Source organism: Sorex fumeus, unplaced genomic scaffold, assembly GCF_029834395.1.
Source record: "Sorex fumeus unplaced genomic scaffold, SorFum_2.1 ptg000075l, whole genome shotgun sequence".
Taxonomy (NCBI): domain Eukaryota; kingdom Metazoa; phylum Chordata; class Mammalia; order Eulipotyphla; family Soricidae; genus Sorex; species Sorex fumeus.
In genome coordinates this window covers 6,540,426-6,561,399 of record NW_026606132.1, presented here as the reverse complement: position 1 = coordinate 6,561,399, position 20,974 = coordinate 6,540,426, and the positions used below count along the sequence as shown (strand labels likewise).

Sequence of the window (20,974 nt, the reverse complement as noted above, 5' to 3'; positions counted from 1 at the left end):
GTAGACAAAATAGAAGAGAGTTGGAGGTAGACTGATTGGTGACTCTCCCCACCCCCCTCCCACAGAGCAATAAGTTATTGGAATAGCAGCTTTCCAACAGTTTGATTCAAACTGTCCTGAATATTGCATGATTTAAAAGGCACAACTAGGAACTGTGGAAACTTTGATCTTAATCACAAAATTACCAGTTGGATCCTGAACACCCATGATTTCTGCAGATATAGAAGAAGCACCAGATAGTGAGTGCTATAGTTGCAGGTGGTCCCAAATCACTCTAGAAATGCCTGGATCTGAGAAGCTCAAATGAGCAAATCCTTATTACGTGTAGTAAGGGCTCAGCATTGTCTACTGAGTTTAACCTGCTAAATTAATAACACCTTCCTTAACTGGGAAAATAAACAGCAAGTTAAGACTTCCAAATAAAATTCCCAGGGCAAAAGGCCAACTTTTCCTGTTAGACAGTCACAAAATGAAATTTTAAAAGTTCCACTGCTTTTTGTTAGCTTCTGAAAGGATGGGAAGTGCCTTGACTAAAGCATTCCAGGAAACTTCAACAATATTCCATTTCATCCTACAGCACAGGAAACATGATTTTTTCCTTCTTGGTCTTTGCATTAACATGATGATCTCCTGCTAGAAACATGATTTTTTCTCCTCCTTGGTCTTTGCATTAACATGATGATCTCCTGCTAGTATGATAAACGTTGTTGAGAAGGTGGTAAGAGTCTATCTTTTCCAGTACCTTCTCAAGGTACTGAATTAAAACTCTTCTTTTAAACCTAAAAGTAAAGGGAGATTTTCTTAACCAAAAGATACTTAACATACTTATAATGTACAAAGCATTGTGTTGTACAAAGTGGATGCAGTACTCTACATGGGAATAGAAAATGCATCCTTATGGAAAGACGGGGTTTAGATAAATGGATCAACATGGAAAGTATCATGTTAAGTGAAATGAGTCAAAGAGAGGGAGAGACATAGAAAGATTGCACTCATCTGTGGCATATAAAGTAACAGAATGGGAGACTAACACCCAAGAATAGTAGAGATAAGGACCAGGAGGTTTACTCCACTGTTTGGAAGCCGGACTCAAATGCTGGGGGAAAAGGCAGCTGAGATAGAGGAGGGACCACCAAGTAATTGGTATTTGGAGACCAGCTCGGGTTGGGAGATGCGCGTCAAATGTAGACTACAGATCAGACACAATGGCCACTCAATGCCTCTAGTGCAAACTTCAACACCCAAAAGGAAGAGAGAACAAAAAGGAATGCCCTGTCTCAGAGGCGGGGTGGGGTGGGGAGACTGGGGTGCAGGTGGTGGGAGGGATACTGGGATCATTGGTGATGGAGAATGGGCACTGGTAGAGGGATGAGTACTGGATAATTGTATGACTGAAATGCAAGCACCAAAGTCTGTAAGTCTGTAACTGTACCCCACGGTGATTCACTAATACAAAATTTTTTAAAATCTAAAAAAGACGGGTTTTAAAAACTAGTAACACTGTGGTTTGCCTAGAAGGCTCTATAGATTTGGATGACTGAGGTAGATGCCTCTGCAGGTGGCTTTCACCATGAAAAGCCCTAACCTGAACATGTGCTTGGGTTTGAGAAAAGCAAAGCAGAAAAAACACATCCCCCATATCCTGGAGTGGACCTTATTGCTTAAAAAATTCAGTGTATCTCTCTATACATACCTTGCAGCTTCCTTGATGGTAAATTCAACAAACTGTTTTTTGACTGCTAGAGATCCTTGTACTTGCTCAAGCAAAGTGAAAATTCTTTCATATTCTGAAGACATGAAATAAAACTTCAGTATTGAAAAAATATGAATGGGATATAAAGTTCAGTTTATTCCTCAGTAATCTTTCTTCATCAGTATTTAGATATAGTTTGCATTTTTAAACTCTCAAATCAAAATATTTGCACATATATACTATATGAACTTTTTGGTAAGCACTCATCAAATGTGGCCGGCTGAATGACACCCCTCACCCAACGTTGTTCATATCCAAATTCAAGGAACCTGTATCTATGTTATCTTTTTCTGTAAGAAGGTTCTTTACTCCTGAATATATAAATACGTTTTAGGTCTTGAGAAGGGGAAATGATTCAGGTTTATGCCCAGTATAAGCATAAATGTCCTTGTAGGAGGGAGGCAACCATAGGTTTGGCCAGAGAGGGAAAGAAAAAGATTGGAAGCAAAGGTTATAAAACAGAGAATGTGCTAGCATTGTTGGCTTGAAGATGGAGGAAGGGGCTATGGGTTAAGGAATGTGATAACCTCTGGAAAAGGAAAGGAAACAGACTCTATATTGGAGTCTCCAAAAGCAATATTTGGTCTGCTATCACCTTCATTTTAGCCAATGAAAAGTATTTCATGGATCTGGAGAGATATTACAGTGATTAAAGGCCTTGCCTTGCACATGGCAACCTGGTTTTGATTCCTAATACCCCATATTATCCCTGTGGCAATGTCAGGAGTGATCCCTGTGTGCATAATCGGAGGTAAGCACCACTTCCTTTGTCCTCAAAATAAAAACAAAAAAAGCATTTCAGAATTCTGACTTCCACAACAGTATGATTATACATTTGTGGAAGGTCCAGTGGCAAAAGTGCTGACATTACAAGTTTGAGACCAAAACCCACACACCATTCCACACAAATCAAGTGCAGTATTAGTAAACCTGCTGTTGGGGTGCCCTGGTTCTGCAATAGGTATAGCTGTCTAGCACACCTCAGCTACCTGCGTGCAGGCATCACAACTAAAGTGTACAAATATCATAGCCAGGTATGTCACCCCTGGTGAGCACATGTGCAAGTACCACAACTAAGGGGTGTGACATCATGCAAATACTAAAACTAGAACTTGTGCAAGCACCATGATTACAAGTAAAATAAATGTGTGTTGCAACAAACACTATAACTAAAGTGTGCAAGCCCCAGTGAGCACTGTGGCCAAGTGTATGAAGACCGTCACCAAATGTGTGAACCCCCAGAAAGCACCACAACTAAGAAAACATGAAAATCAAGTATCTGAGCACTCCAGGGCATAGCAAAAGGGGGAAGGAAAGGAAAATTCAAAATAATAAATAAATTTGTAAGGTTTCTTTTGGAGGGCACCTCTGGCAGTGCTCAGGGATTACTCCTGACTCTGTGCCTCAGGGGTCACTCCTGTGGTACTCGGGGGAACATTATGTGGTTCTGGGAAACTGAATTGGGGTTGGCTGCATGCGAGTCAAGCACCTTACCTCACTCCAGGCTAAATTTGTCCAGAAATCAAGATGTTTGAGGTAACTTGTTAAAGTAGCAAAACAAAATCATTACAATGGGGTGAAAGGAGAGAACTGTGCATTGGGTCTTCTTAGTTAAACATGGCCATTATTTTAAATGAGGTGAAAACCCAGTACTTTGACAAAATGGACCACAAGAAAGAGCTTGGATATCTTAAGAATTAGAGGATGAACAGAAACTCCCACTGTATTGTGGATGAGTGTTATTTTAGTTACTTACTTCGTCCAAATTTTCTAACTTCCTTCATTAGCTGGTTTTTTATATCAGCGTTGATTCCTTGTGCCATGGCAGGAGTTATTTGCAATGCATTTGGCACAGTTCTCAAAGAAGATACTACAGAGACTTTACGATCATCTATCGAGGCACTGCAGTTTTTGGTTTCTCCTCCAAGTGTGTGGCTACTTGATTTATGAATCAGGCCATCTTTCCTGAGACTAACAAAGTCGTCAGACAGAAAATCCAGTGGGTTGGCTGAAATACCATCTCCTGCCATATTTATAAGGTCTGGTGCAGCAGATTTTAACAAGAAGCCATCAGGTGAGATCTGTCCGTTTTCCATCTTCTCATGGACATCATGAATAACAGTGGTGTCTAGAAACCAAATCAAGAAAGTTAACTGCAAAGTAGGTGTGTAGTATCAACCTTAGTTCCTGGCACTCCTCATTTTTGAAGAAACTATTTATTTTACAAAGGAAGATGAAGTCTGAAGCCTCTCAAATTGAGCTTAAGAAAGAGAATACAACCAAAGCAGTTTCTTCACTTTATCACACTGATTACATAAGGAAACCTAGCAAGAGAGTACAGCTAATCAACATCATCAGATATGTGCCACTCATGATTTGGTGGCAGCTGGGGCTTTATAAGTGGAAAGAAAATTTCACTTCATTTCTGTAATTTACCTAAGAAAAGATGTGCTTTACCGACCTTGATGTCAAACTTTATGGGTACCTTCACCTTCTCTCTTCCTTACCCCCAAACTTTGTTTTGTTTTGTTTTACTTTTTGGGTCACACCCTGTGATGCTCAGGGGTTATTCCTGGTTCTGCATTCAGGAATTACTCCTGGTGGTGCTCCAGGGACCATATGGGATGCTGGGGATCGAACCCATGTTGGCCATGTGCAAGGCAAACACACTACCTGCTGTGCTATCACTCCAGCCGCATCACCTCAAAACTTTTGAAGAAACAGATGTGGCCTTTAGGTCTGAAGGTGCTAGATAAATTCCCTCGCCAAAAATCCCTGTCAGTGTAGGATTATTTTCTTATTTCCTGTCTCAGAAATGTACGTTTATTTTCACCTTTACTTCACTTAATTCATCTTTGTCTGTGCCAGGTCTAGAGTTCAGCAGTGAACAAGAGACAGGAATAATTCTGATCCTTATAGGATCCATATATCCTCCTGGAGAAGTTGGACATCAAGTTCCCATTCAGTGTATAAAATAATCATCAAGTTGAATTCCTGCAAGGAAAGAAGTACGTATGGATGTGACAGAGGAGGAGAGAAAACCTCCATGGATCTTATGGTCAAACAGGGCCTTGTGAGGCACATTTGGGCAGTTCCTGGAGGAGGATTAAGAGCTGACCTTGTGCAAAGGAAGATGAAGAGATTTAGGCTGTGGTCAGGACATGACCCATAAGAAAAATCATAGATCACAGTGTTAGAGAAAGAGGGAGGGAGACCTGGAATGAGGCTGATAGGAGACCTGTTATAGAGGAAATTAGGATGAGGTGTGCAAAGCTGGAGATCAGATTCTGTTGTGCGTGAAAAGAAAGGGTGTTGATGGGCATGATCTGCGCTTCTATCCACATGGTCACTCAGGCTGCAGAGTTAGTGTATGGGTCAGAGGAGAGAAAGAATGGGAATCAAATTGGGTAAGAGCTGTTGTATCTTGGCACAAGGAATGGCAGTGTGGATTAAAGGAATGGAGAGAAATACTGGGACACAGATACCAATTTGCTCATCATAGTGCCTGTACCTGTGCTAATAGATGGAAGTGAAAGAAGAATAAAAGAGAAATCACGGTGACTCAGGGTTTTTCACCAAATCTCTGGGTAAGTGCCAGGAGTGCTCGGGAGCTGGCATTCAATTGCTTTCAAAAGTTGATCATTGTATAACTGAAACCCAAGCACAAAAATTTGTAAGTCTACAACTGTACCTCATGGTGTTTCACTAATAAAAATTTTTTTAAAAAGTTGATCATGTCTACAACTTCCTGTCTCTAATTCAATGACCTCACATTTTTTTGGTATTGTTTTTGGATCACACCCAGTAGCAATCAGGACTTACCCTTAGTTCTGTGCTCAGAGATCACTCCTGGAGAGGCTTAGGGGACCAGCTGGGATGCTGGCGATACAGTCTGGATTAGCTATGTGAAAGGCAAGTGCCCTACCCACTGTATTATCTCTCCAGCCTCATCCTCACATCAATAGCTTGACATTCATAGTGTTGGCATAATGTTAGCGTGATGATCTGCAAATACTACAATCCAGGGTTGTTCATCCTTCCAATCAACACACCCATGAATAACAAACTCCAGTAGTTTAACTAACATATCACTAGTGAAGGCACTGACTCTACTGAGGTAGGCCTCCGGTAAAGAAGGAAAGAGAAGCTCGAGGTATTAGTTGAAACATATGAAAATGAGCCATAATTTTATGTCTATTACCCACCTAGGTGGAGATACCACGTCTATAGTTAAATCTGAGTGTGGATTGAGAGCAAGTTATAGAGGTATAAATATTCTGTTTGTTGAAATGGAGGTCGTATTTAAAGTCCAAGACCACATAGGATAAGTGAGAGAAAAAGGGATAGAGAGGGAGAGAATGAGAGTTATGAGTGAGTTTGGGGGACACAGAGAGAGTTCAATACTCAGCCTTCGGGTCCTAATGAAAAAGAAAGGGAAAAACCAGATGCACGAAAAGATGTCGCTATTAAAGGGAAAAGAAAAACAGAAAATTTGTGGTGTCTCGGAACCTGAGAAAGTTTACACAGAGGACAATGGACAACGATGTCAAATGATATAAAAATGGTGATGGCATCACATATCAGAGGCTGGGAACATTAATGAGGAATGGAGGAGGCAAAAACAGATTGTACTGGGATAGGGCATGAAATGCAGGCGAGAACATAGGGAGTAGTGCCGAGTCATAGTCTTTATCAAGCCCAGTTTTTCCTTTTGCTCAAGAACCTCCTTCATCCTTTGACTTACACAACAGATCTAAATGGCTACGTCTTGCTATTCCTTGCCCTGGCAAAGGAAATGTTCCTATTTCTCAGTGTCCTTATCTTGTGCTAATTACCATATAAGTATAGTAACTTTTATAATCTTTATATAGATCATGGGCTGGAGTGATAGCACAGTGGGTAGGGCATTTGCCTTGCAAGCGGTCGACTTGGGTTCGATTCCTCCGTCCCTCTCTGAGAGCCTGGCAAGCTACCAAGAGTATACTGCCCGCATGGAAAAGCCTGGCAAGCTACCCGTAATGTATTCGATATGCCAAAAACAGTAAGAATAAGTCTCACAATGGAGACGCTACTGGTGCCCACTTGAGCAAATCAATGAACAACGAGAGGACAGTGCTACAGTGCTATACAGATCATATATATGTACATGTATGAATTTCATATAGATTGAGATCCTTGAAAAAAGGGTCTCGAGTCCTCACAGGGTAAACTGTGCCTAACACACTAATGATTTAATAATGGTTTACTTAATGAGAGGACTGGAACATTAGCACAGCAGGGAGGGCATTTGCTTTGCACGCAGCTAACCCGGGTTCGATTCCTACACCCCTCTCTGAGAACCCGGTAAGCTCCCAAAAGTATCCTGCCCGCACAGCAAAGCCTGGCAAGCTACCCATTTGATATGCCAAAAACAGTAGCAACAAGTTTCACAATGAAGACGTTACGGGGCCCGCTTGAGCAACGGGGGGACAATTATACAGTGCAGTGCTACTTAACGAGAAAAACAATACAACATAAATAAATCAAAGGAAACAAAACTCTTTGGTGACTCTAGGAGCTATAAGGAAATCACAACCAATGCTCTATACCTGTATGTCCAGGCATGGGTTTGATGAGGTTTGGATAAGATGGGTACCAGGAGGTTGAGAGTTCCTTTCCGCCCACATGGTTAGTTATAGTAGATGATGTTTGTGGTTTCCTTAACAGCAGGGACACACTTCTCCTTCTCTTGGTTGACAGAGCAATATTGGGTTCTCCTGGCCGTTTCACTTTGTTTTGTGGTCCTGCTACAAAATCATCTGCTTCATCAATCATCATTCCCTAAAAATCAATGAGCATACTCCATCAAAGATAAAACTTCAACTATGTAAGCATTTTTCATGTGCATATATAATTATATATTATAATATCAACAATACAGATCTTCATTAATCAAAAATTTACCATGTCCCCACAGAATTTTATTTTCAGAAAAATTAAACTCAGTTCAAAACCAGTCTAAGTGGAACAAGAAGGAAACTAATTTAAGAAATGTTGTTAATGGTCAGATGCAGTACAATCATGATTCATCAGAAAGTTTAAACAATAAGTAATTCTCATCAACAAATATAGGAATACAGTTTTCCCTTGCTACTAAAAGTAGACCATTCCTCTGAAACTTTTTTGTTTTGTTTTGTTTTGGTTATACCTGGCAATGCTCAGGGGTTAGTCCTGACTCTGATCTCAGAAATCACTCCTGGCAATACTCCAATTCCTTACAGGATACTGGGGATCAAATATAGGTTAGTCATGTTCAAGGCAAGTGTTCTACTTATTGTACTATCTCTCAAGTGTTCCTCTGAAACTTTTGTAACCCAAAATGGCAAAAAGTGAAGAAGCACTTAATATTTATTAATATAGAAACATTTTTATTGTTCTTAAACCGAAAAAACAACCAAGAAAATTATACCAAATAAGACATAAAACCTAACACAATACTATCTTACAATAAAAGCAAGAATATTAAAAATAGACAGCTTGTAGAAAGTAGTTTCCTGGGGAGGAGCTTGTCGGTGCTGATCACTGTTAAGGGTTCTGTTGGCAAATAAACACAGAACACCAGTTTTGATTTTTGCCTGTAATTGTAAAATTGGCACCTCTCTTCAGATTTCTAGTAGTAAAACCAGTTTTGGACAGTCTCCACTTTTCAAAAGTTCATTTCATGTCACTGTCCTTTTATGAAAGATATGCATCAGTGCTTAATTTTGCAAGTGGGAAGAAATCTGAAAAATACTAGTGATTTTATGATAGCACTTTAGCACTGTCCTCCCATTGTTCATCGATTCGCTTAAGCGAGCACCAGTAATGTCTCCATTGTGAGACTTGCTGTTACTGTTTCTGGCATATCAAATACACCACGGGGAACTTGCCAGGCTCTGCTGTGAGGGTGGGATACTCTTGGTAGCTCTTCGAGAGGGACGGAGGAATCGAACCCGGGTTGGTTGCATGCAAGACAAACGCCCTACCCACTGTGTTATCACTCCAGCCCGATTTTATGATAAAAGGTATAGCACTGTATCACTGTCCTCCCGTTGTTTATAGAATTGCTCGAGCGGGCCCAGTAACGTCTCCATTGTGAGACTTGTTGTTACTATGTTTGGCATATTGAATACATCATGGCTAGCTTGCCAGGCTTTGCTGTGCGGGCAAGATACTCTCGGTAGCTTGCTGGGCTCTCCGAGAGGGGCAGAGGAATCGAACCTGGCTCAGCCAGGCTGGTTGCCCACAAGGCAAACACCCTACCGCTGTGCTATTGCTTCAACCCTGATAAAAGGTGAAAAACAAAAATTAGCTTTAGTTTTGATTTGCAGCAGTTACTGTACAACAGTGGTAATCCATGCTCCTTCTCTGGGAACTATCTTATACACTGAGTGTATTTATCATACATTGCGTTTTTACTGTATATTGTATGATTTTTAGTTTTTATGCGTTATTTGGTATGATTTAGGAGCATAGTTGGGGGTGTGGAAATGCTCAAATGTTTCTCCATGTAAACTAATAATTGTAATGCTTTCATGCATTATACCATTTCAGTTCATGAAAGTTGTCATAGGGAGGAGATAGAGGGGAAAATCTGTATTTTTTTGCTTTTGTTTTTCAGCCACAACCGGTAATGCACAGGGTTTACTCCTGGGTCATGCACTCAGGAATCATTCCTGGCGGTTCTCGGGGACCATACGGGATGCTGGGACTCGAACCCGTGTCGGCCACGTGCAAGGCAAATGTCCTATCTGCTGTGCTATTGCTAGAGCCGCAGAAAGCTATTTTTTTTAAATCAACTGGCTTAACACAATCTTAAAGCAGGGAATATACACAGCCACCTTTTTAAAGAACCACATGCCACTGTGCATCAGATTTTAGTAAGGGGAAAATTCTCTTAGTGTACTTTTGTGATTTAAATTCATCAATATCACTGTACAGAATGCCATGGTTATGTACAGGTAAATGAGAAATATAACTCTCCCAGTGACAGACTTACAGAGATTCAAGTATGTCCACTTAAGTTTTGGACAGAAATGAAGAGGAATTTTACTCTTGGGGGTAGATAAAAAGTGAGAGCCAGCAGTACAGAAGGTCAGCTAGAGCTTTTCTCCAATCACAATGTAAGAATGAGAAATTGTTTTCCAAAGTATTTGTTCTCTGCCATAAATGGGAGAGAGAAGAAAATTTATTCATAAGCATTTATGTTTTGTTTTAAAACATGACATGTCATGTTTTGTTCTAAACAGTATGCATGAAATAACTCTATTTCAAAGTGTTCTATTAGGTTGGTGGAATTATTATCCTTGAAGCTACAAATGGAGAAACCAATACAAATGATGAAGAGAAACTTTGATCAATTGAGAATTTGGGTGAGGTAAAGTATCTTTCAGTCTGCTTTTGTTGCACAAGATAATTACTGCACGTACTGCATCTTAATGCCAATGTTTTATTTTTTCCATATGTGAAAATATAATCCCCATTTATCTTCATGCTTTAATGGTTAAGTCAGTGCATTTCACATATACACAGGAGTCAAATAAAACACACACCTCACAGTTAGGACTTTGGTAGAACAACTTAAGCAACATCACCTGGGGTTAGAGTGATAGTATAGTGGGTAGGGTTTTTGCCTTGCACATGGATGACCCATGTTTGTCCCCAGATCCCATATGGTTCCCTGAGCCCTGCCAAGAGTGTCCCCTGAGCACAGAGACAGAAGTAAGTCTTGATCCCCCCCCAAGAAAAACAGTATCACTTAGTACCTTATATTTCAGAAGGATATGTCCCCACTGTTTTGAAAGAACACTAGAAATCTTAAAAATGAAGCAGCAAAAAAAAATAATGAAGTAGCAAAGTCAGATAGTGATCCCAGTATTAAAGGAATTAGCATATGAAGGTAGAAATGAATACAGAATATGGAAGTGGAAATATGTGGATTCAAATCCTGCCCCTTCTTTCCCATATCTAGCGTTGTTCAGGGACTATTCCTTGCACTTTATTTAGGAGTGACCCCTGGTGGTGCTCAGGGAAATATATGTGATCCTAGATGGGTTGTATGCAAGGCCCCCTGCGTTATCTCTCTGGCCACAAAAAATGACTTTGTTTTTCTTTCACTTCAGTATTCGAGCTACACCTGGTAGTGCTCAGGTGACCATATATGTGCTGGGGATTAAACGGGGTCAGTGTCACGCAAGGAAAATGACCTAACCCTTGTGCTCTATCCCCTGCCCCCAAATCCTGGCTCTTGTCAGCTGTGCCACTCAGGATAGGCTATCAGATCACTTTCCTCGTTGTTATAGTCTTATAAAAGGACCGCGAGAAAAATTCCCCTTGCAGAATGGTTGTGAACGTTAAATATGATCATTGAAAAGATCAACTCATACTTAGGTATTCAAGAAATTTTGGCTATTGTTTTGTTCAAGAGTAGCAAGATACCAAGAACACGACAATTTAGGCAGCACTAAAACAGGTATATTACCTTCTTATCTTGTTTAAATGGATTGCCAAAAGTATGCAGTCTTTTTGGTTGATCTGGATCAATCTCTCGAAATGGAGAAGACATTGTCTTTAGATATTCCTGATAGTTACCCATTTGTGCAACTGGAACGCTATGAAGGGAATCTGCAAAATCCCAAAAAGGAGACCGATGTTTTACAGCTGAAATACGTGCTTAGAAGACATCATATGTATTTTGGTATCTGATAGGGTCTAAAATCTCAAATCTAGCATTTTATGATCTAAAGTCATCTCTCTTTATTCAACTACTTATTCTACCATCACTAACTGTCTAAAGCTGTAATCAAAGGGCCAAGAATTCCCTAAGCCTCCAAACCAGGCTTCAGAATGAGCTGAAATCTCTTATACTCTCATCTCAATTCAAACACTCTATTTATTCTAATGTTTCAAAGAGAACTCTGATTTATTTTTATTATCCAGAGAACCTTGCTTAGTGACTGTTACACTCTTGGAGCTTTCCATTAAATTTACACATTTTGTGTCTGAAAAAGCCATCTCCTCTGAAAAATCCATGAGGTTTGTCAGGCTAAAATTTACTCATTTTATTTTATTTTGGACCTCTCAGTCAGTGTTCAGAGGATCCCAGCACCACTCCCAATGATACTTAGTCTGACAGTACAGGCCTGAAGTGCTCTGGCCCTATGATGCAGTGCTGATGGGCTAAGTGGTGCTGGGAGCAACTAGCGTTACCTCAGTGGTTCACAGGAGACCATGAAATGGTAGGAATCAAACTCAGGGCCTCTTCATATAAAGCATGATGAAAGGAAAATTGTATACCACAGTTACCTTGGGCATCATCAGATTTATTCCTTTCATATAAGCAAGGGAAGCCTTTTTTTTTAGCTTTTTGGGTCACACCTGGTGGTGCTCAGAGATTACTCCGGGCTACCTACTCAGGAATTACTCCAGAAGTACTGAGGGGACCATATGGGATGCTGGCGATAGAATCCGGGTCAGGCATATGCAAGGCAAACGCCCTCCCTGCTGTACTATCACTCCAGCCACTAAATGAGGACTTCTAGATACACTTCAATACAGCAAGTTGGGTGGAATAGTGCTAGGACCTACAATTTCTGAAATATTGACAGACCTGCATTTTCCAACTCGCGAAAGCTGAGCAAATGACTTAATTGTTCACTCTCAGTATCCATACCCACAATAAGGATATCAAAACAATATTTGGAACTGTTTTTAGGCTTGTAAGAATTAAAGCATGGAAAGAATAATAAGTGTTGATAAATGTATACTTCCCCTTAAACCTGAGAATAATAAATGTGGACTTGGGTTAATGTAAAGATTCAGTGAAAAGAAAAACCATTCTAAACATTAAAATATTACAGAATAATCTATTCATTATGTAATAAACATGTAAATAAGGCTTCATATTTTAGTAATCAACAGAAAATAATCCTTTGTTCATTTACCTTCATCTTGTCCGACAATAAATTTGTGTGTTTTCAGCAGATTTGATCTCATTCTAGTTAGCTGGTCTAAGAGATCTCTACGTGGAATATCATAAGCATTTCTATATGTCTGAGGTTTCAAATCCTATTTGAAATGAACAAATAGCTTTAGTTATCTCTAAGTTTTGTAATACAGAAATATAATTCTTAACCTTCTTAAAATCCTAATTGGTAAAGAGTGTTATATTCAATACAACTGACAACAGTTGAATTTTCCCAGTGGAAAATTTGTCTTCACAGATCTTGCTCTGAATTAATTTTCTTTTTAATTTTTTTAAAAAATAGTCACTGTTTTCTTGCTCCGAATTTTAATATGCCCATAAAGCATTAAAACCATTGGAAATATCCTTTCCAATTACATCACTTATCCATATCAGCCTTGTAGCCCACAACTTGTAATCTAAAATATCCTCTGGCAGAGGTGAGGGCGAGTTCCCTCCATGAGCAATGACTCCTCCTGCAGATTAGCTGAGTGCCTCTAGCTGTGATTTCTTTGGCATCTGCTGCTGGATTTGATCCTGGATGGAGCATCGCCAAGTCTGCCTTTTGCCAGTGACTGAGAATTGTGTAGCAGGGTTGGGAGTTGGGGTTAGGTCCTGACCAGCTTTTCCCAAAGTCGATGGACCTCCTCAATGGAAAATCTTGGTACCTGCCATTACCATCAGCCTAACCAAGGCTTTCTCCTAAGGGCACCACTGTTTGAGTCTCTTCACACCAAATCCCCTCTCCTTTCCCTTCTTCTCTCACAGGTTCATGATCACAATTGTGACCTGAAGTCTCCTCCAGCCCACTTCATTTCTTCTTCCCTTTATCTTTCATTCACATGACTCCACCCCTAAACATCTTGCATATTTCATTTCATATTGTCACGTGCTGGAAGCACAGCATCTAAACTCATTCTTTAATAACTATAAAACCCCAAACAAGCAAACTTAAGGTAAAATGAGAGACATAAATGTATCAGACAAGTTCAAACAAACACACTATTTTCTGTCACCATTTACCTTGTTTAATAGCCCTACTTGGAAGCCAGAAAATTCTTTGGTATTCAATTCTGTCAGTCTTGGTGCAGTTTCTCCTATGATTTCTTTCAACAGTTTTCTAAAGTTTTTACTATGAGTCAAAGACAGGCCACCTCCAGAATGATTTTTCACTTTGATTCCAATTTCCTGGGGAGGTTTCTTCCCCACTGATGCCAGTATTCGTTCTGACTCTAGTTTGGTCTAAAATGAAAGTACATACTATGTCATGGAAAAAACTATGTTATTACTTGTTTTTACTATTTAAGAGATAGTATTTTAACAATCCCACAGAACAATTTTTAATTTCAAATAATATAAAAATTGATAATTAAATATATCCCTGTGCTTCTCTGTACTACCACAGCAGATAGGGGGCTAGAAAAGTAAATAGTACAATTTTTCTTTTGCTTAGTGTCAAAATTGTGATTGAATCCATGGACGAGAATTATATTCATAGACACTTAAGACCACATTTTATTACTACAGTATAATCTAAGTCAGCATATTCATTTGACCCATACATAGAGGTTTAGGACTCATTTATAAAAATAAACTGGTGCTAAAATTCAGATTACATATTTTGTCATTATATTGGAAAAAGTAGCACTGTTTGTTTTCACCTCCGGGACATCCAAATATCTTAGCAGGTAATATTTAATTTAAAAGATATTACGAAGTAAATATTATTTAGCATGTGTTCAATAAGTTTCTTATTAAAAATCCTAATATATTATTATATCAATGAATATTGCTTGAGAAAGTGCCTTAGTAATATTTCGGACATATTTGTATACTACACATATCTGTGATGACTCAAGAAACAGTGGTGACAGTTATTAAATTAGTAGTTAAATTAGTAATTAGAGATATTATTAATTAGTAATGATACTTTATTTTCTCTAAAAGACGAATTTTTCACCAATGTTCAGTAAGCCCATTTGAATTTTGAATGTATGGTCTAGTCAGAGATATTTATGAATTATTGGACTTCAGTATGTTTACTATCAGTTTTAAATGAAATCATGGTATAAGGGATAAGAACCAATGGACGAAATGCTTCCTTAAATAATCTTAGCTATATAAGGAATGTGTCCCACAAGCACCCAGAACTGGTAAAAGTTTCAACTCTGCTCACTGTATATTCTTGTGGTCAGACAGCTGACACAGCCTTAAAGGCCTATGGTAAATATCAAATAAAAAATCAAAAGACCAATCAATCCATAACCAAAAACAAAACACTAACAACAGCAACAACAAAAATCTACTAGCAGAGAGGAAAGGGGGGGAGGGAACACTCGGTAGAAATCTGAGTTCGCCTCTACTTTTTTTTTCATTTATGTGTACACTGGACTGGTAGGAGCTGGTGAACTCCAAACTGTGCTTAAATTGTTTCCAGTTCCTAGTGAGGTAAGTCAACCTCCAAAATTGTGGCATCATTTTGGCTCTGTTTTATAAGGCCCAACTTCTGAACATATACAACTTGAAGCATTATATCACTGTAAATGCTACTACCATTCCCTACCTGGGAATGCATTTGTGCATTAGAAGACAGTAAAACTGCGACATTCATTTGTCATATAACATAATACATTTGTATGGCAGTAATGGTCTAACTCAGTTGTTCTTAAACATTTCCATCCTGCAAGAATGGGCTAAGTAGAGGTGAGAAGTATGATAAGTAGGGGTGAGTGGAGAATGAGGTGCTAATAGAAAGGGGCAGGCAAGGGACGAAGTGAATAATGGTAAATGAGGCGGGGGAGAAACAGATGGAGAGCAAGAAGAGTTAACTCTACTCTTCAGGTCTCCTTGGGGCCTAACACCTCCAGTTTGAAAAACACTGGTCTCATCTCCCCCTCCCCAGAAAAAAAGCATAGATATATTAAATTACTTTCAAATGAATTCCAGGCAAGTTATTGTATTACACAATGCCTCAGTGTGCTGACTTAAGGGGTGGGGGGTTGTTCTAGCCCAATGTCATTTGAAGAGAAACTAGGTTGAGGATAGGTAAAATGTGACCCAGGATATAATTCTATCAAGCCTCTGCCCTTCTTGGGCCACAGAGAATCAATGAGCTTGCAGGTAGGACAAGCTGGCAAGCAAAAGAACAAATGGCAGAGCATCAAATGATACTGACAGACCCTTAACGGCAGTTTTATGCTGAAGCTAGAAGCCATAGAGAATCACATTATTACTAATCCATAAAGTGTAGAAATACATACACATTTAATTTGAAAAATTACAATTAAACTAAAGAATAAGGAAATGCACTTCTGAGGGCAAAGGATTTTTGTTTGTTTGTTTTGACCAATACTACCTGTTGGCTGAGTTTTTTAAGGTAAGAGATAACACTGTAACTAAGTCCACAATCTAAATTATCTGATATCAGATTTGGAGCTCCCATCATCCTTAGTGCTTTCTTTAATGGCTATAAGGAAACAAAATACACAACAGTAAGAATAGAATAAATCTTAAAATACTCAAAGTTCAATTATAAGGGGCAAAGGGACATGATTCATTTCTTAGAAGTCAAGGTGCTGCACATAAAAGCAAACATGGAACATTAAAAAGTGGCAATGAAAATAGCAGAGAAGAAACAGAAAGCAAAAAAAGAAGAGAGTGGGATAAGAAGAGCAAGTAACAGCAAATTCAAACAGGTAAATTGCTTTCAGTCTTAATTCCCAATGCATAAAATAATTTCACATTGCATTTTTATTTGCACCCCATTCCTATCATAGTAAATACTATTATGTTCCGATCTATCTTCCCAGTAACATTAATGATTTTATTCAAGATTCTGCTTTTAGAAACTTGGCTGAAAGTTTATCAAATCCACCTCTGAAAAGATTCAGACAAACTTGATTTACATTATACAGCCAATCATAGTGACTATTTGCTTCAAACTGTAAAATCCAATATGAGGTCAAATATGTTTTATACTTTTGAAACTTCACTACAGTATCCCTATTTCATGCCATTTATAAGACACATTTAGCAGGTAGTAAGTATATATATATATCTTTAGAATAGTTTTCAGAGGAATACCCCATATTCAGAATTTCTAGAGATAAAAAAGGAAAGCAGAGAAAATACATGAATCCACACGTAGTTTTCTTAAGTTTTCAAAGTACAATTTCATAAGGTTAGTTTTAAAACCAGAAAAATAGATGTGTTCTAAAGAAGAAAATGGCAGTTAAAGAAAATAAAGAAAATGGTTCTTTTGTACTGCCATGACATTACCAAGCTCATACAACAAATTTGAGAAGATAATGATAACACAGATATTTATAAATTTTTAAGAATCTTATTACAGGAGCAAAGTTTTTTATTGATATTTTATGTGAGAAGATTCACTATCAATATAATTAATAATATACACATAAATACATACTAATAAGTAGTATGGGGGCAGAGTTTTTAAGTAGCTGTCAAAAGTCTGTCGCCACTTCAGATTTGGTTTAAGCTTGTGAACTTTAAACAAGTCATCTGTAAGAAAATGACAAATAAAATAGTACATTATTGTAGTCCTAATTTCCGAGGGCAAAATGAAGCAACCCACCTTTATTATGGCATTTTCTCAATCTCAAGTTTTAATTATATTAGATGAAACATTCCATCGGCATTGCACTGACTATCTTTTGTGGGAATTGTGCTGTTTACAAAACTAATGTAGAGGGCTTTTCTAGAAAAGTAAATACATTCGCAAGTTATATATTCCTCTTCCATCTGCGACGCTACAAAAAATGGAGTATTGAAACACTGACTCAGCCCTGGCAGCCTCCATAATCCAATCGCTGCCATGCTCATGTCTGGACTTCACAGGCTCGGGATGAGTCTCATCCAGGAATTAATCTGTTGAAAAACTCAGGTATGTAGGTTTTGTGACCGATATCCTCAGGTTCTCATGGAGCCGGGGATGGGCAACCTTCCCCCAGCCACTTGTACTTCCAGGTTCCTGGAAGTACACCCATGAACTGCCTCTGGCACCATATAAGCTCGTTAATCAGCCATAATCCAAAGACTCATGAACAAATAAATAAAGAAAGAAAGAAAGAAAGCAAAAACCTGCAGAGATGCTTCCAGACCCCAAAGTCACCATCTGGTTACAATTTAACTCTAGCTGTATCACCCAATTTAAAATTTTAGAATTCCTGGAGCGACATCTCATATTCTACACCATTGACATACCGAGAAGTAGCATACCACATAGGATGGGATGTAAAGTAGAAGGCAACCAATCTCAGCCAAGAAAATATTAACACACAAGGATTAACCTGTAATAACATGTTAATAACTTCTTTATACAAGGGATTAGTTGCTCTAAGGTGAGATACAACAATCTTCACACACTTTCTTCTGAGGAAATCTTTTTTGATCATTTTAGTTAATTATTCATAAGAAGTAATATGAAATAAGTAATTTAGTGCCTGCTACTGGGGCAGACTTGGGTGATGGCTGAGAAAATTGGAAATAATGGTGGCGGGAAGGTGTAATGGTGTTGGTATTGGTATTGGAAAATTTAATGTAATAAATCATTGTGCACGACTTTATAAAAATAAAATTTAATTAAAAAAACTCTGGCTCAGATTCATTTGAAAATTTTACTGACCTGTTACATACAGGTAATTCTATTATGAAAATGTCCACATTGGGAAGAGTTCATGGTCACTGATTGATGAAATTATTTTTATTTAAATAGAGGGCATTATACTTTTTGCTGAAGAGTCAAGGCTTTACAACATATGTGAGGGAAAAAAAAACTAAGCCTCTAACAGCAATTTTTTAATCTAGCTTTGGATTCTCCTTAATGAGCCTACATTTTGTTATTCATAACTCTTCACTCTACATTTCTTTGATTCCAGTGGTCAGGCATTTTGAATCACTGTGGGTCTTTTAAATACTAAGTAACAATCAGGTGAAAGCACTAGAAAATTCACTTAGCTGGAGTTTAAAATTTTATGCAATTATATGTATTTTGAATAGCACATGCATTAGTATAACTAAAAATGTTTTCCATGAATAGCGAATATTTTCTATCTTTTCACATTTGAACTTATGAACCTAAATAATAAAATATAAAATACATGTGAACATTTCCAAACATCTCATTGTTTCCCCCCAAGACTAAAAATATTTTTCGAATAATTCAAAATTCATATCCCTGGAAATCAACGTGAACCTGCCACATTTACTTTAAACGTCAAAGATAATATAAATTTACCATTTATTTTCTTTCTTCAGGATATATTGGCTCTTATCTCCAAAAAATAAACTTTATTTCAGGAGACAAAACCATTCCTGTGCCCTATAGGGTTATTCTTTGAGATTCTGAATTGCTTTAGCTAAGAGAAACAACTACCTATTTTCCTCCTTTTGCTGCTTTAATAAATTATTCACCCCTGCTGAAACTAACTTTAATGAATACACAAAGTCATAAAATACATGTCTTTTGTTCTTTGGGTATAGGTAGAAAGAAAAAAGAAAAATATCTAAAGAAAGTTCTGGGGACACCCTCCAGCAGGCAACCAGAGGACACATTGGGGAACACCTGCCCAAGCGCCACCGGACTCCCCATCCACCTCTTCGGGCCCCTCCATTCCTGGTTCGTAGGGGGAGCCAGGAACGCTCCTCTTTCTGGCACCCCGCGTGCCTCTTCTTTCCAACGCCCCGGACCCCCTCTGGACCCCCTCCACCGGGCAACCAGAGGACACATTGGGGAACACATGGCCAAGCGAGCGCTGTCGGACTCCCCATCCACCTCTTCTGGCCGTGCATTTCAGGTTCCTGGGTGGGAGTGTCCCTGGGACCGGCTGGGGGCGTGTCCACTACGTAGGGGCGTGGCCTCCTAGAAGTGGGCGTGGCCTTATGGGGCGGGTCGCTGCTCACATGGCCACAGATATATTTCAGATTCCCAGCATTCTGGGCTTTCATCCCACCCTTTATCACCTAATACCGACAAAAAATTTCTGACCACCTCAACTACAATACAACAATATTCCCCTTGCCTACTCCAATTCTAACAAAAGACCAGTACGAAAGAAGCAGTACAAGACCAATCTTAAAGAGCGCCTCCTCCAAAGCTTCACTCAATGCCCGTTATAAGCCAAAGAATAATGCCTGACTGAGAGGAAGGTCAGACTCTAGAAAGGGAGAAGGGTGACTACCATAGACCGACCTTATCCAGAATCCTTTCCCATGATAAGAGGGAACAGTGATAGTGAATACCAACGTTCTACCTCTAGACAACCAAAACAACATGAAGAAACAGCGAAAATCTCCACTACAAGGAGAATCACTGTCACTGTCCTCCCTTGTTTATCGATTTGCTCTAGCGGGCCCAGTAACGTCTCCCTTGAAGACTTTTGTTGTTACTGTGTTTGGCATATCGAATACATCTCGGTAGCTTGCCAGGCTCTCTGAGAGGGGCCGAGGAATTGAACTCGGGTACGAATAAAAAAGTCTCAAATTCTCATTTGGGGTTATCCACAAATATGCTCTCTCTGATAAAGAATTCCAAGACGAAATGCAGACGATATTCAAGGATCTACTCAAAGAATCAATGGAAGAGATATCCAGAAAAAGAAATGAAGAAATGAAAGAAACAATAGAACAGATAGTCAAGAAAATACAAGAAGAAATGAGAGCAGAAATTAAAAAGCTACAAAAAGAAGTATCACAAATAAAGAATTTGGTAGATGAAATTAAAAACTCAGTAAGTGCACTTAGCAGTAGGATGAATACAGCTGAAGACAGGATCAGTGAGCTTGAAGATGAGTAACAGAAATCTCATAGGGAACAACAAGCAATGGGAAAAGACCTCAAAATGGCTCTAAGGAGAATCAGAGACCTAGGGGATGATGCCAAGAGGAACAACATTAGAATCATTGGAGTACGAGAAAGACAGAGAGGCAACCCCAATGAAAAAACCACAGTCAAAGAAATCATTGCTGAAAAGTTCCCAGAGTTAAAGAATGCAGACATCCAGGTACAAGGAGCCAGAAGCTAAAAGAGACCCAGTAAAAACACTCCAAGGCATATAATAGTCAGAATGATGGATGCTGTGGACAGAGACAATACTACAAGCAGCAAGGTCAAAGAAGGAAATCACATACAAAGAAGCACCCCTTAGATTTACAGCAAGACCTATCAGAGAAAACCCTCCAAGCCCAAAGGCAGTGGTGGGATATAATGGAAAAAACTCA

The 20,974-nt window shown here is 38.9% G+C and overlaps 1 protein-coding gene across 2 annotated transcripts in view; it reads right to left on the bottom strand.

Moving 5' to 3' along the window:
* Positions 1–646: 646 nt before the first annotated feature.
* Positions 647–20,974, bottom strand: part of LOC130038324 (integrator complex subunit 6-like) — an 87,843-nt gene continuing 67,515 nt past the window's right edge. Inside the window, exons 10-18 of one of the 2 annotated variants that reach the window (XM_056130221.1) lie at positions 17,164–17,258; positions 16,090–16,200; positions 13,758–13,976; positions 12,715–12,838; positions 11,253–11,395; positions 7,342–7,573; positions 3,510–3,881; positions 1,694–1,787; positions 647–779 (exon numbers count right to left, since the gene is read on the bottom strand). In XM_056130221.1, the coding sequence (XP_055986196.1) occupies positions 671–779; positions 1,694–1,787; positions 3,510–3,881; positions 7,342–7,573; positions 11,253–11,395; positions 12,715–12,838; positions 13,758–13,976; positions 16,090–16,200; positions 17,164–17,258 (1,499 nt within the window). In that variant the 3' untranslated portion in view covers positions 647–670. The remainder of the gene's footprint in view (positions 780–1,693; positions 1,788–3,509; positions 3,882–7,341; positions 7,574–11,252; positions 11,396–12,714; positions 12,839–13,757; positions 13,977–16,089; positions 16,201–17,163; positions 17,259–20,974) is intronic. The other variant, XM_056130222.1, reaches the window with a different exon arrangement.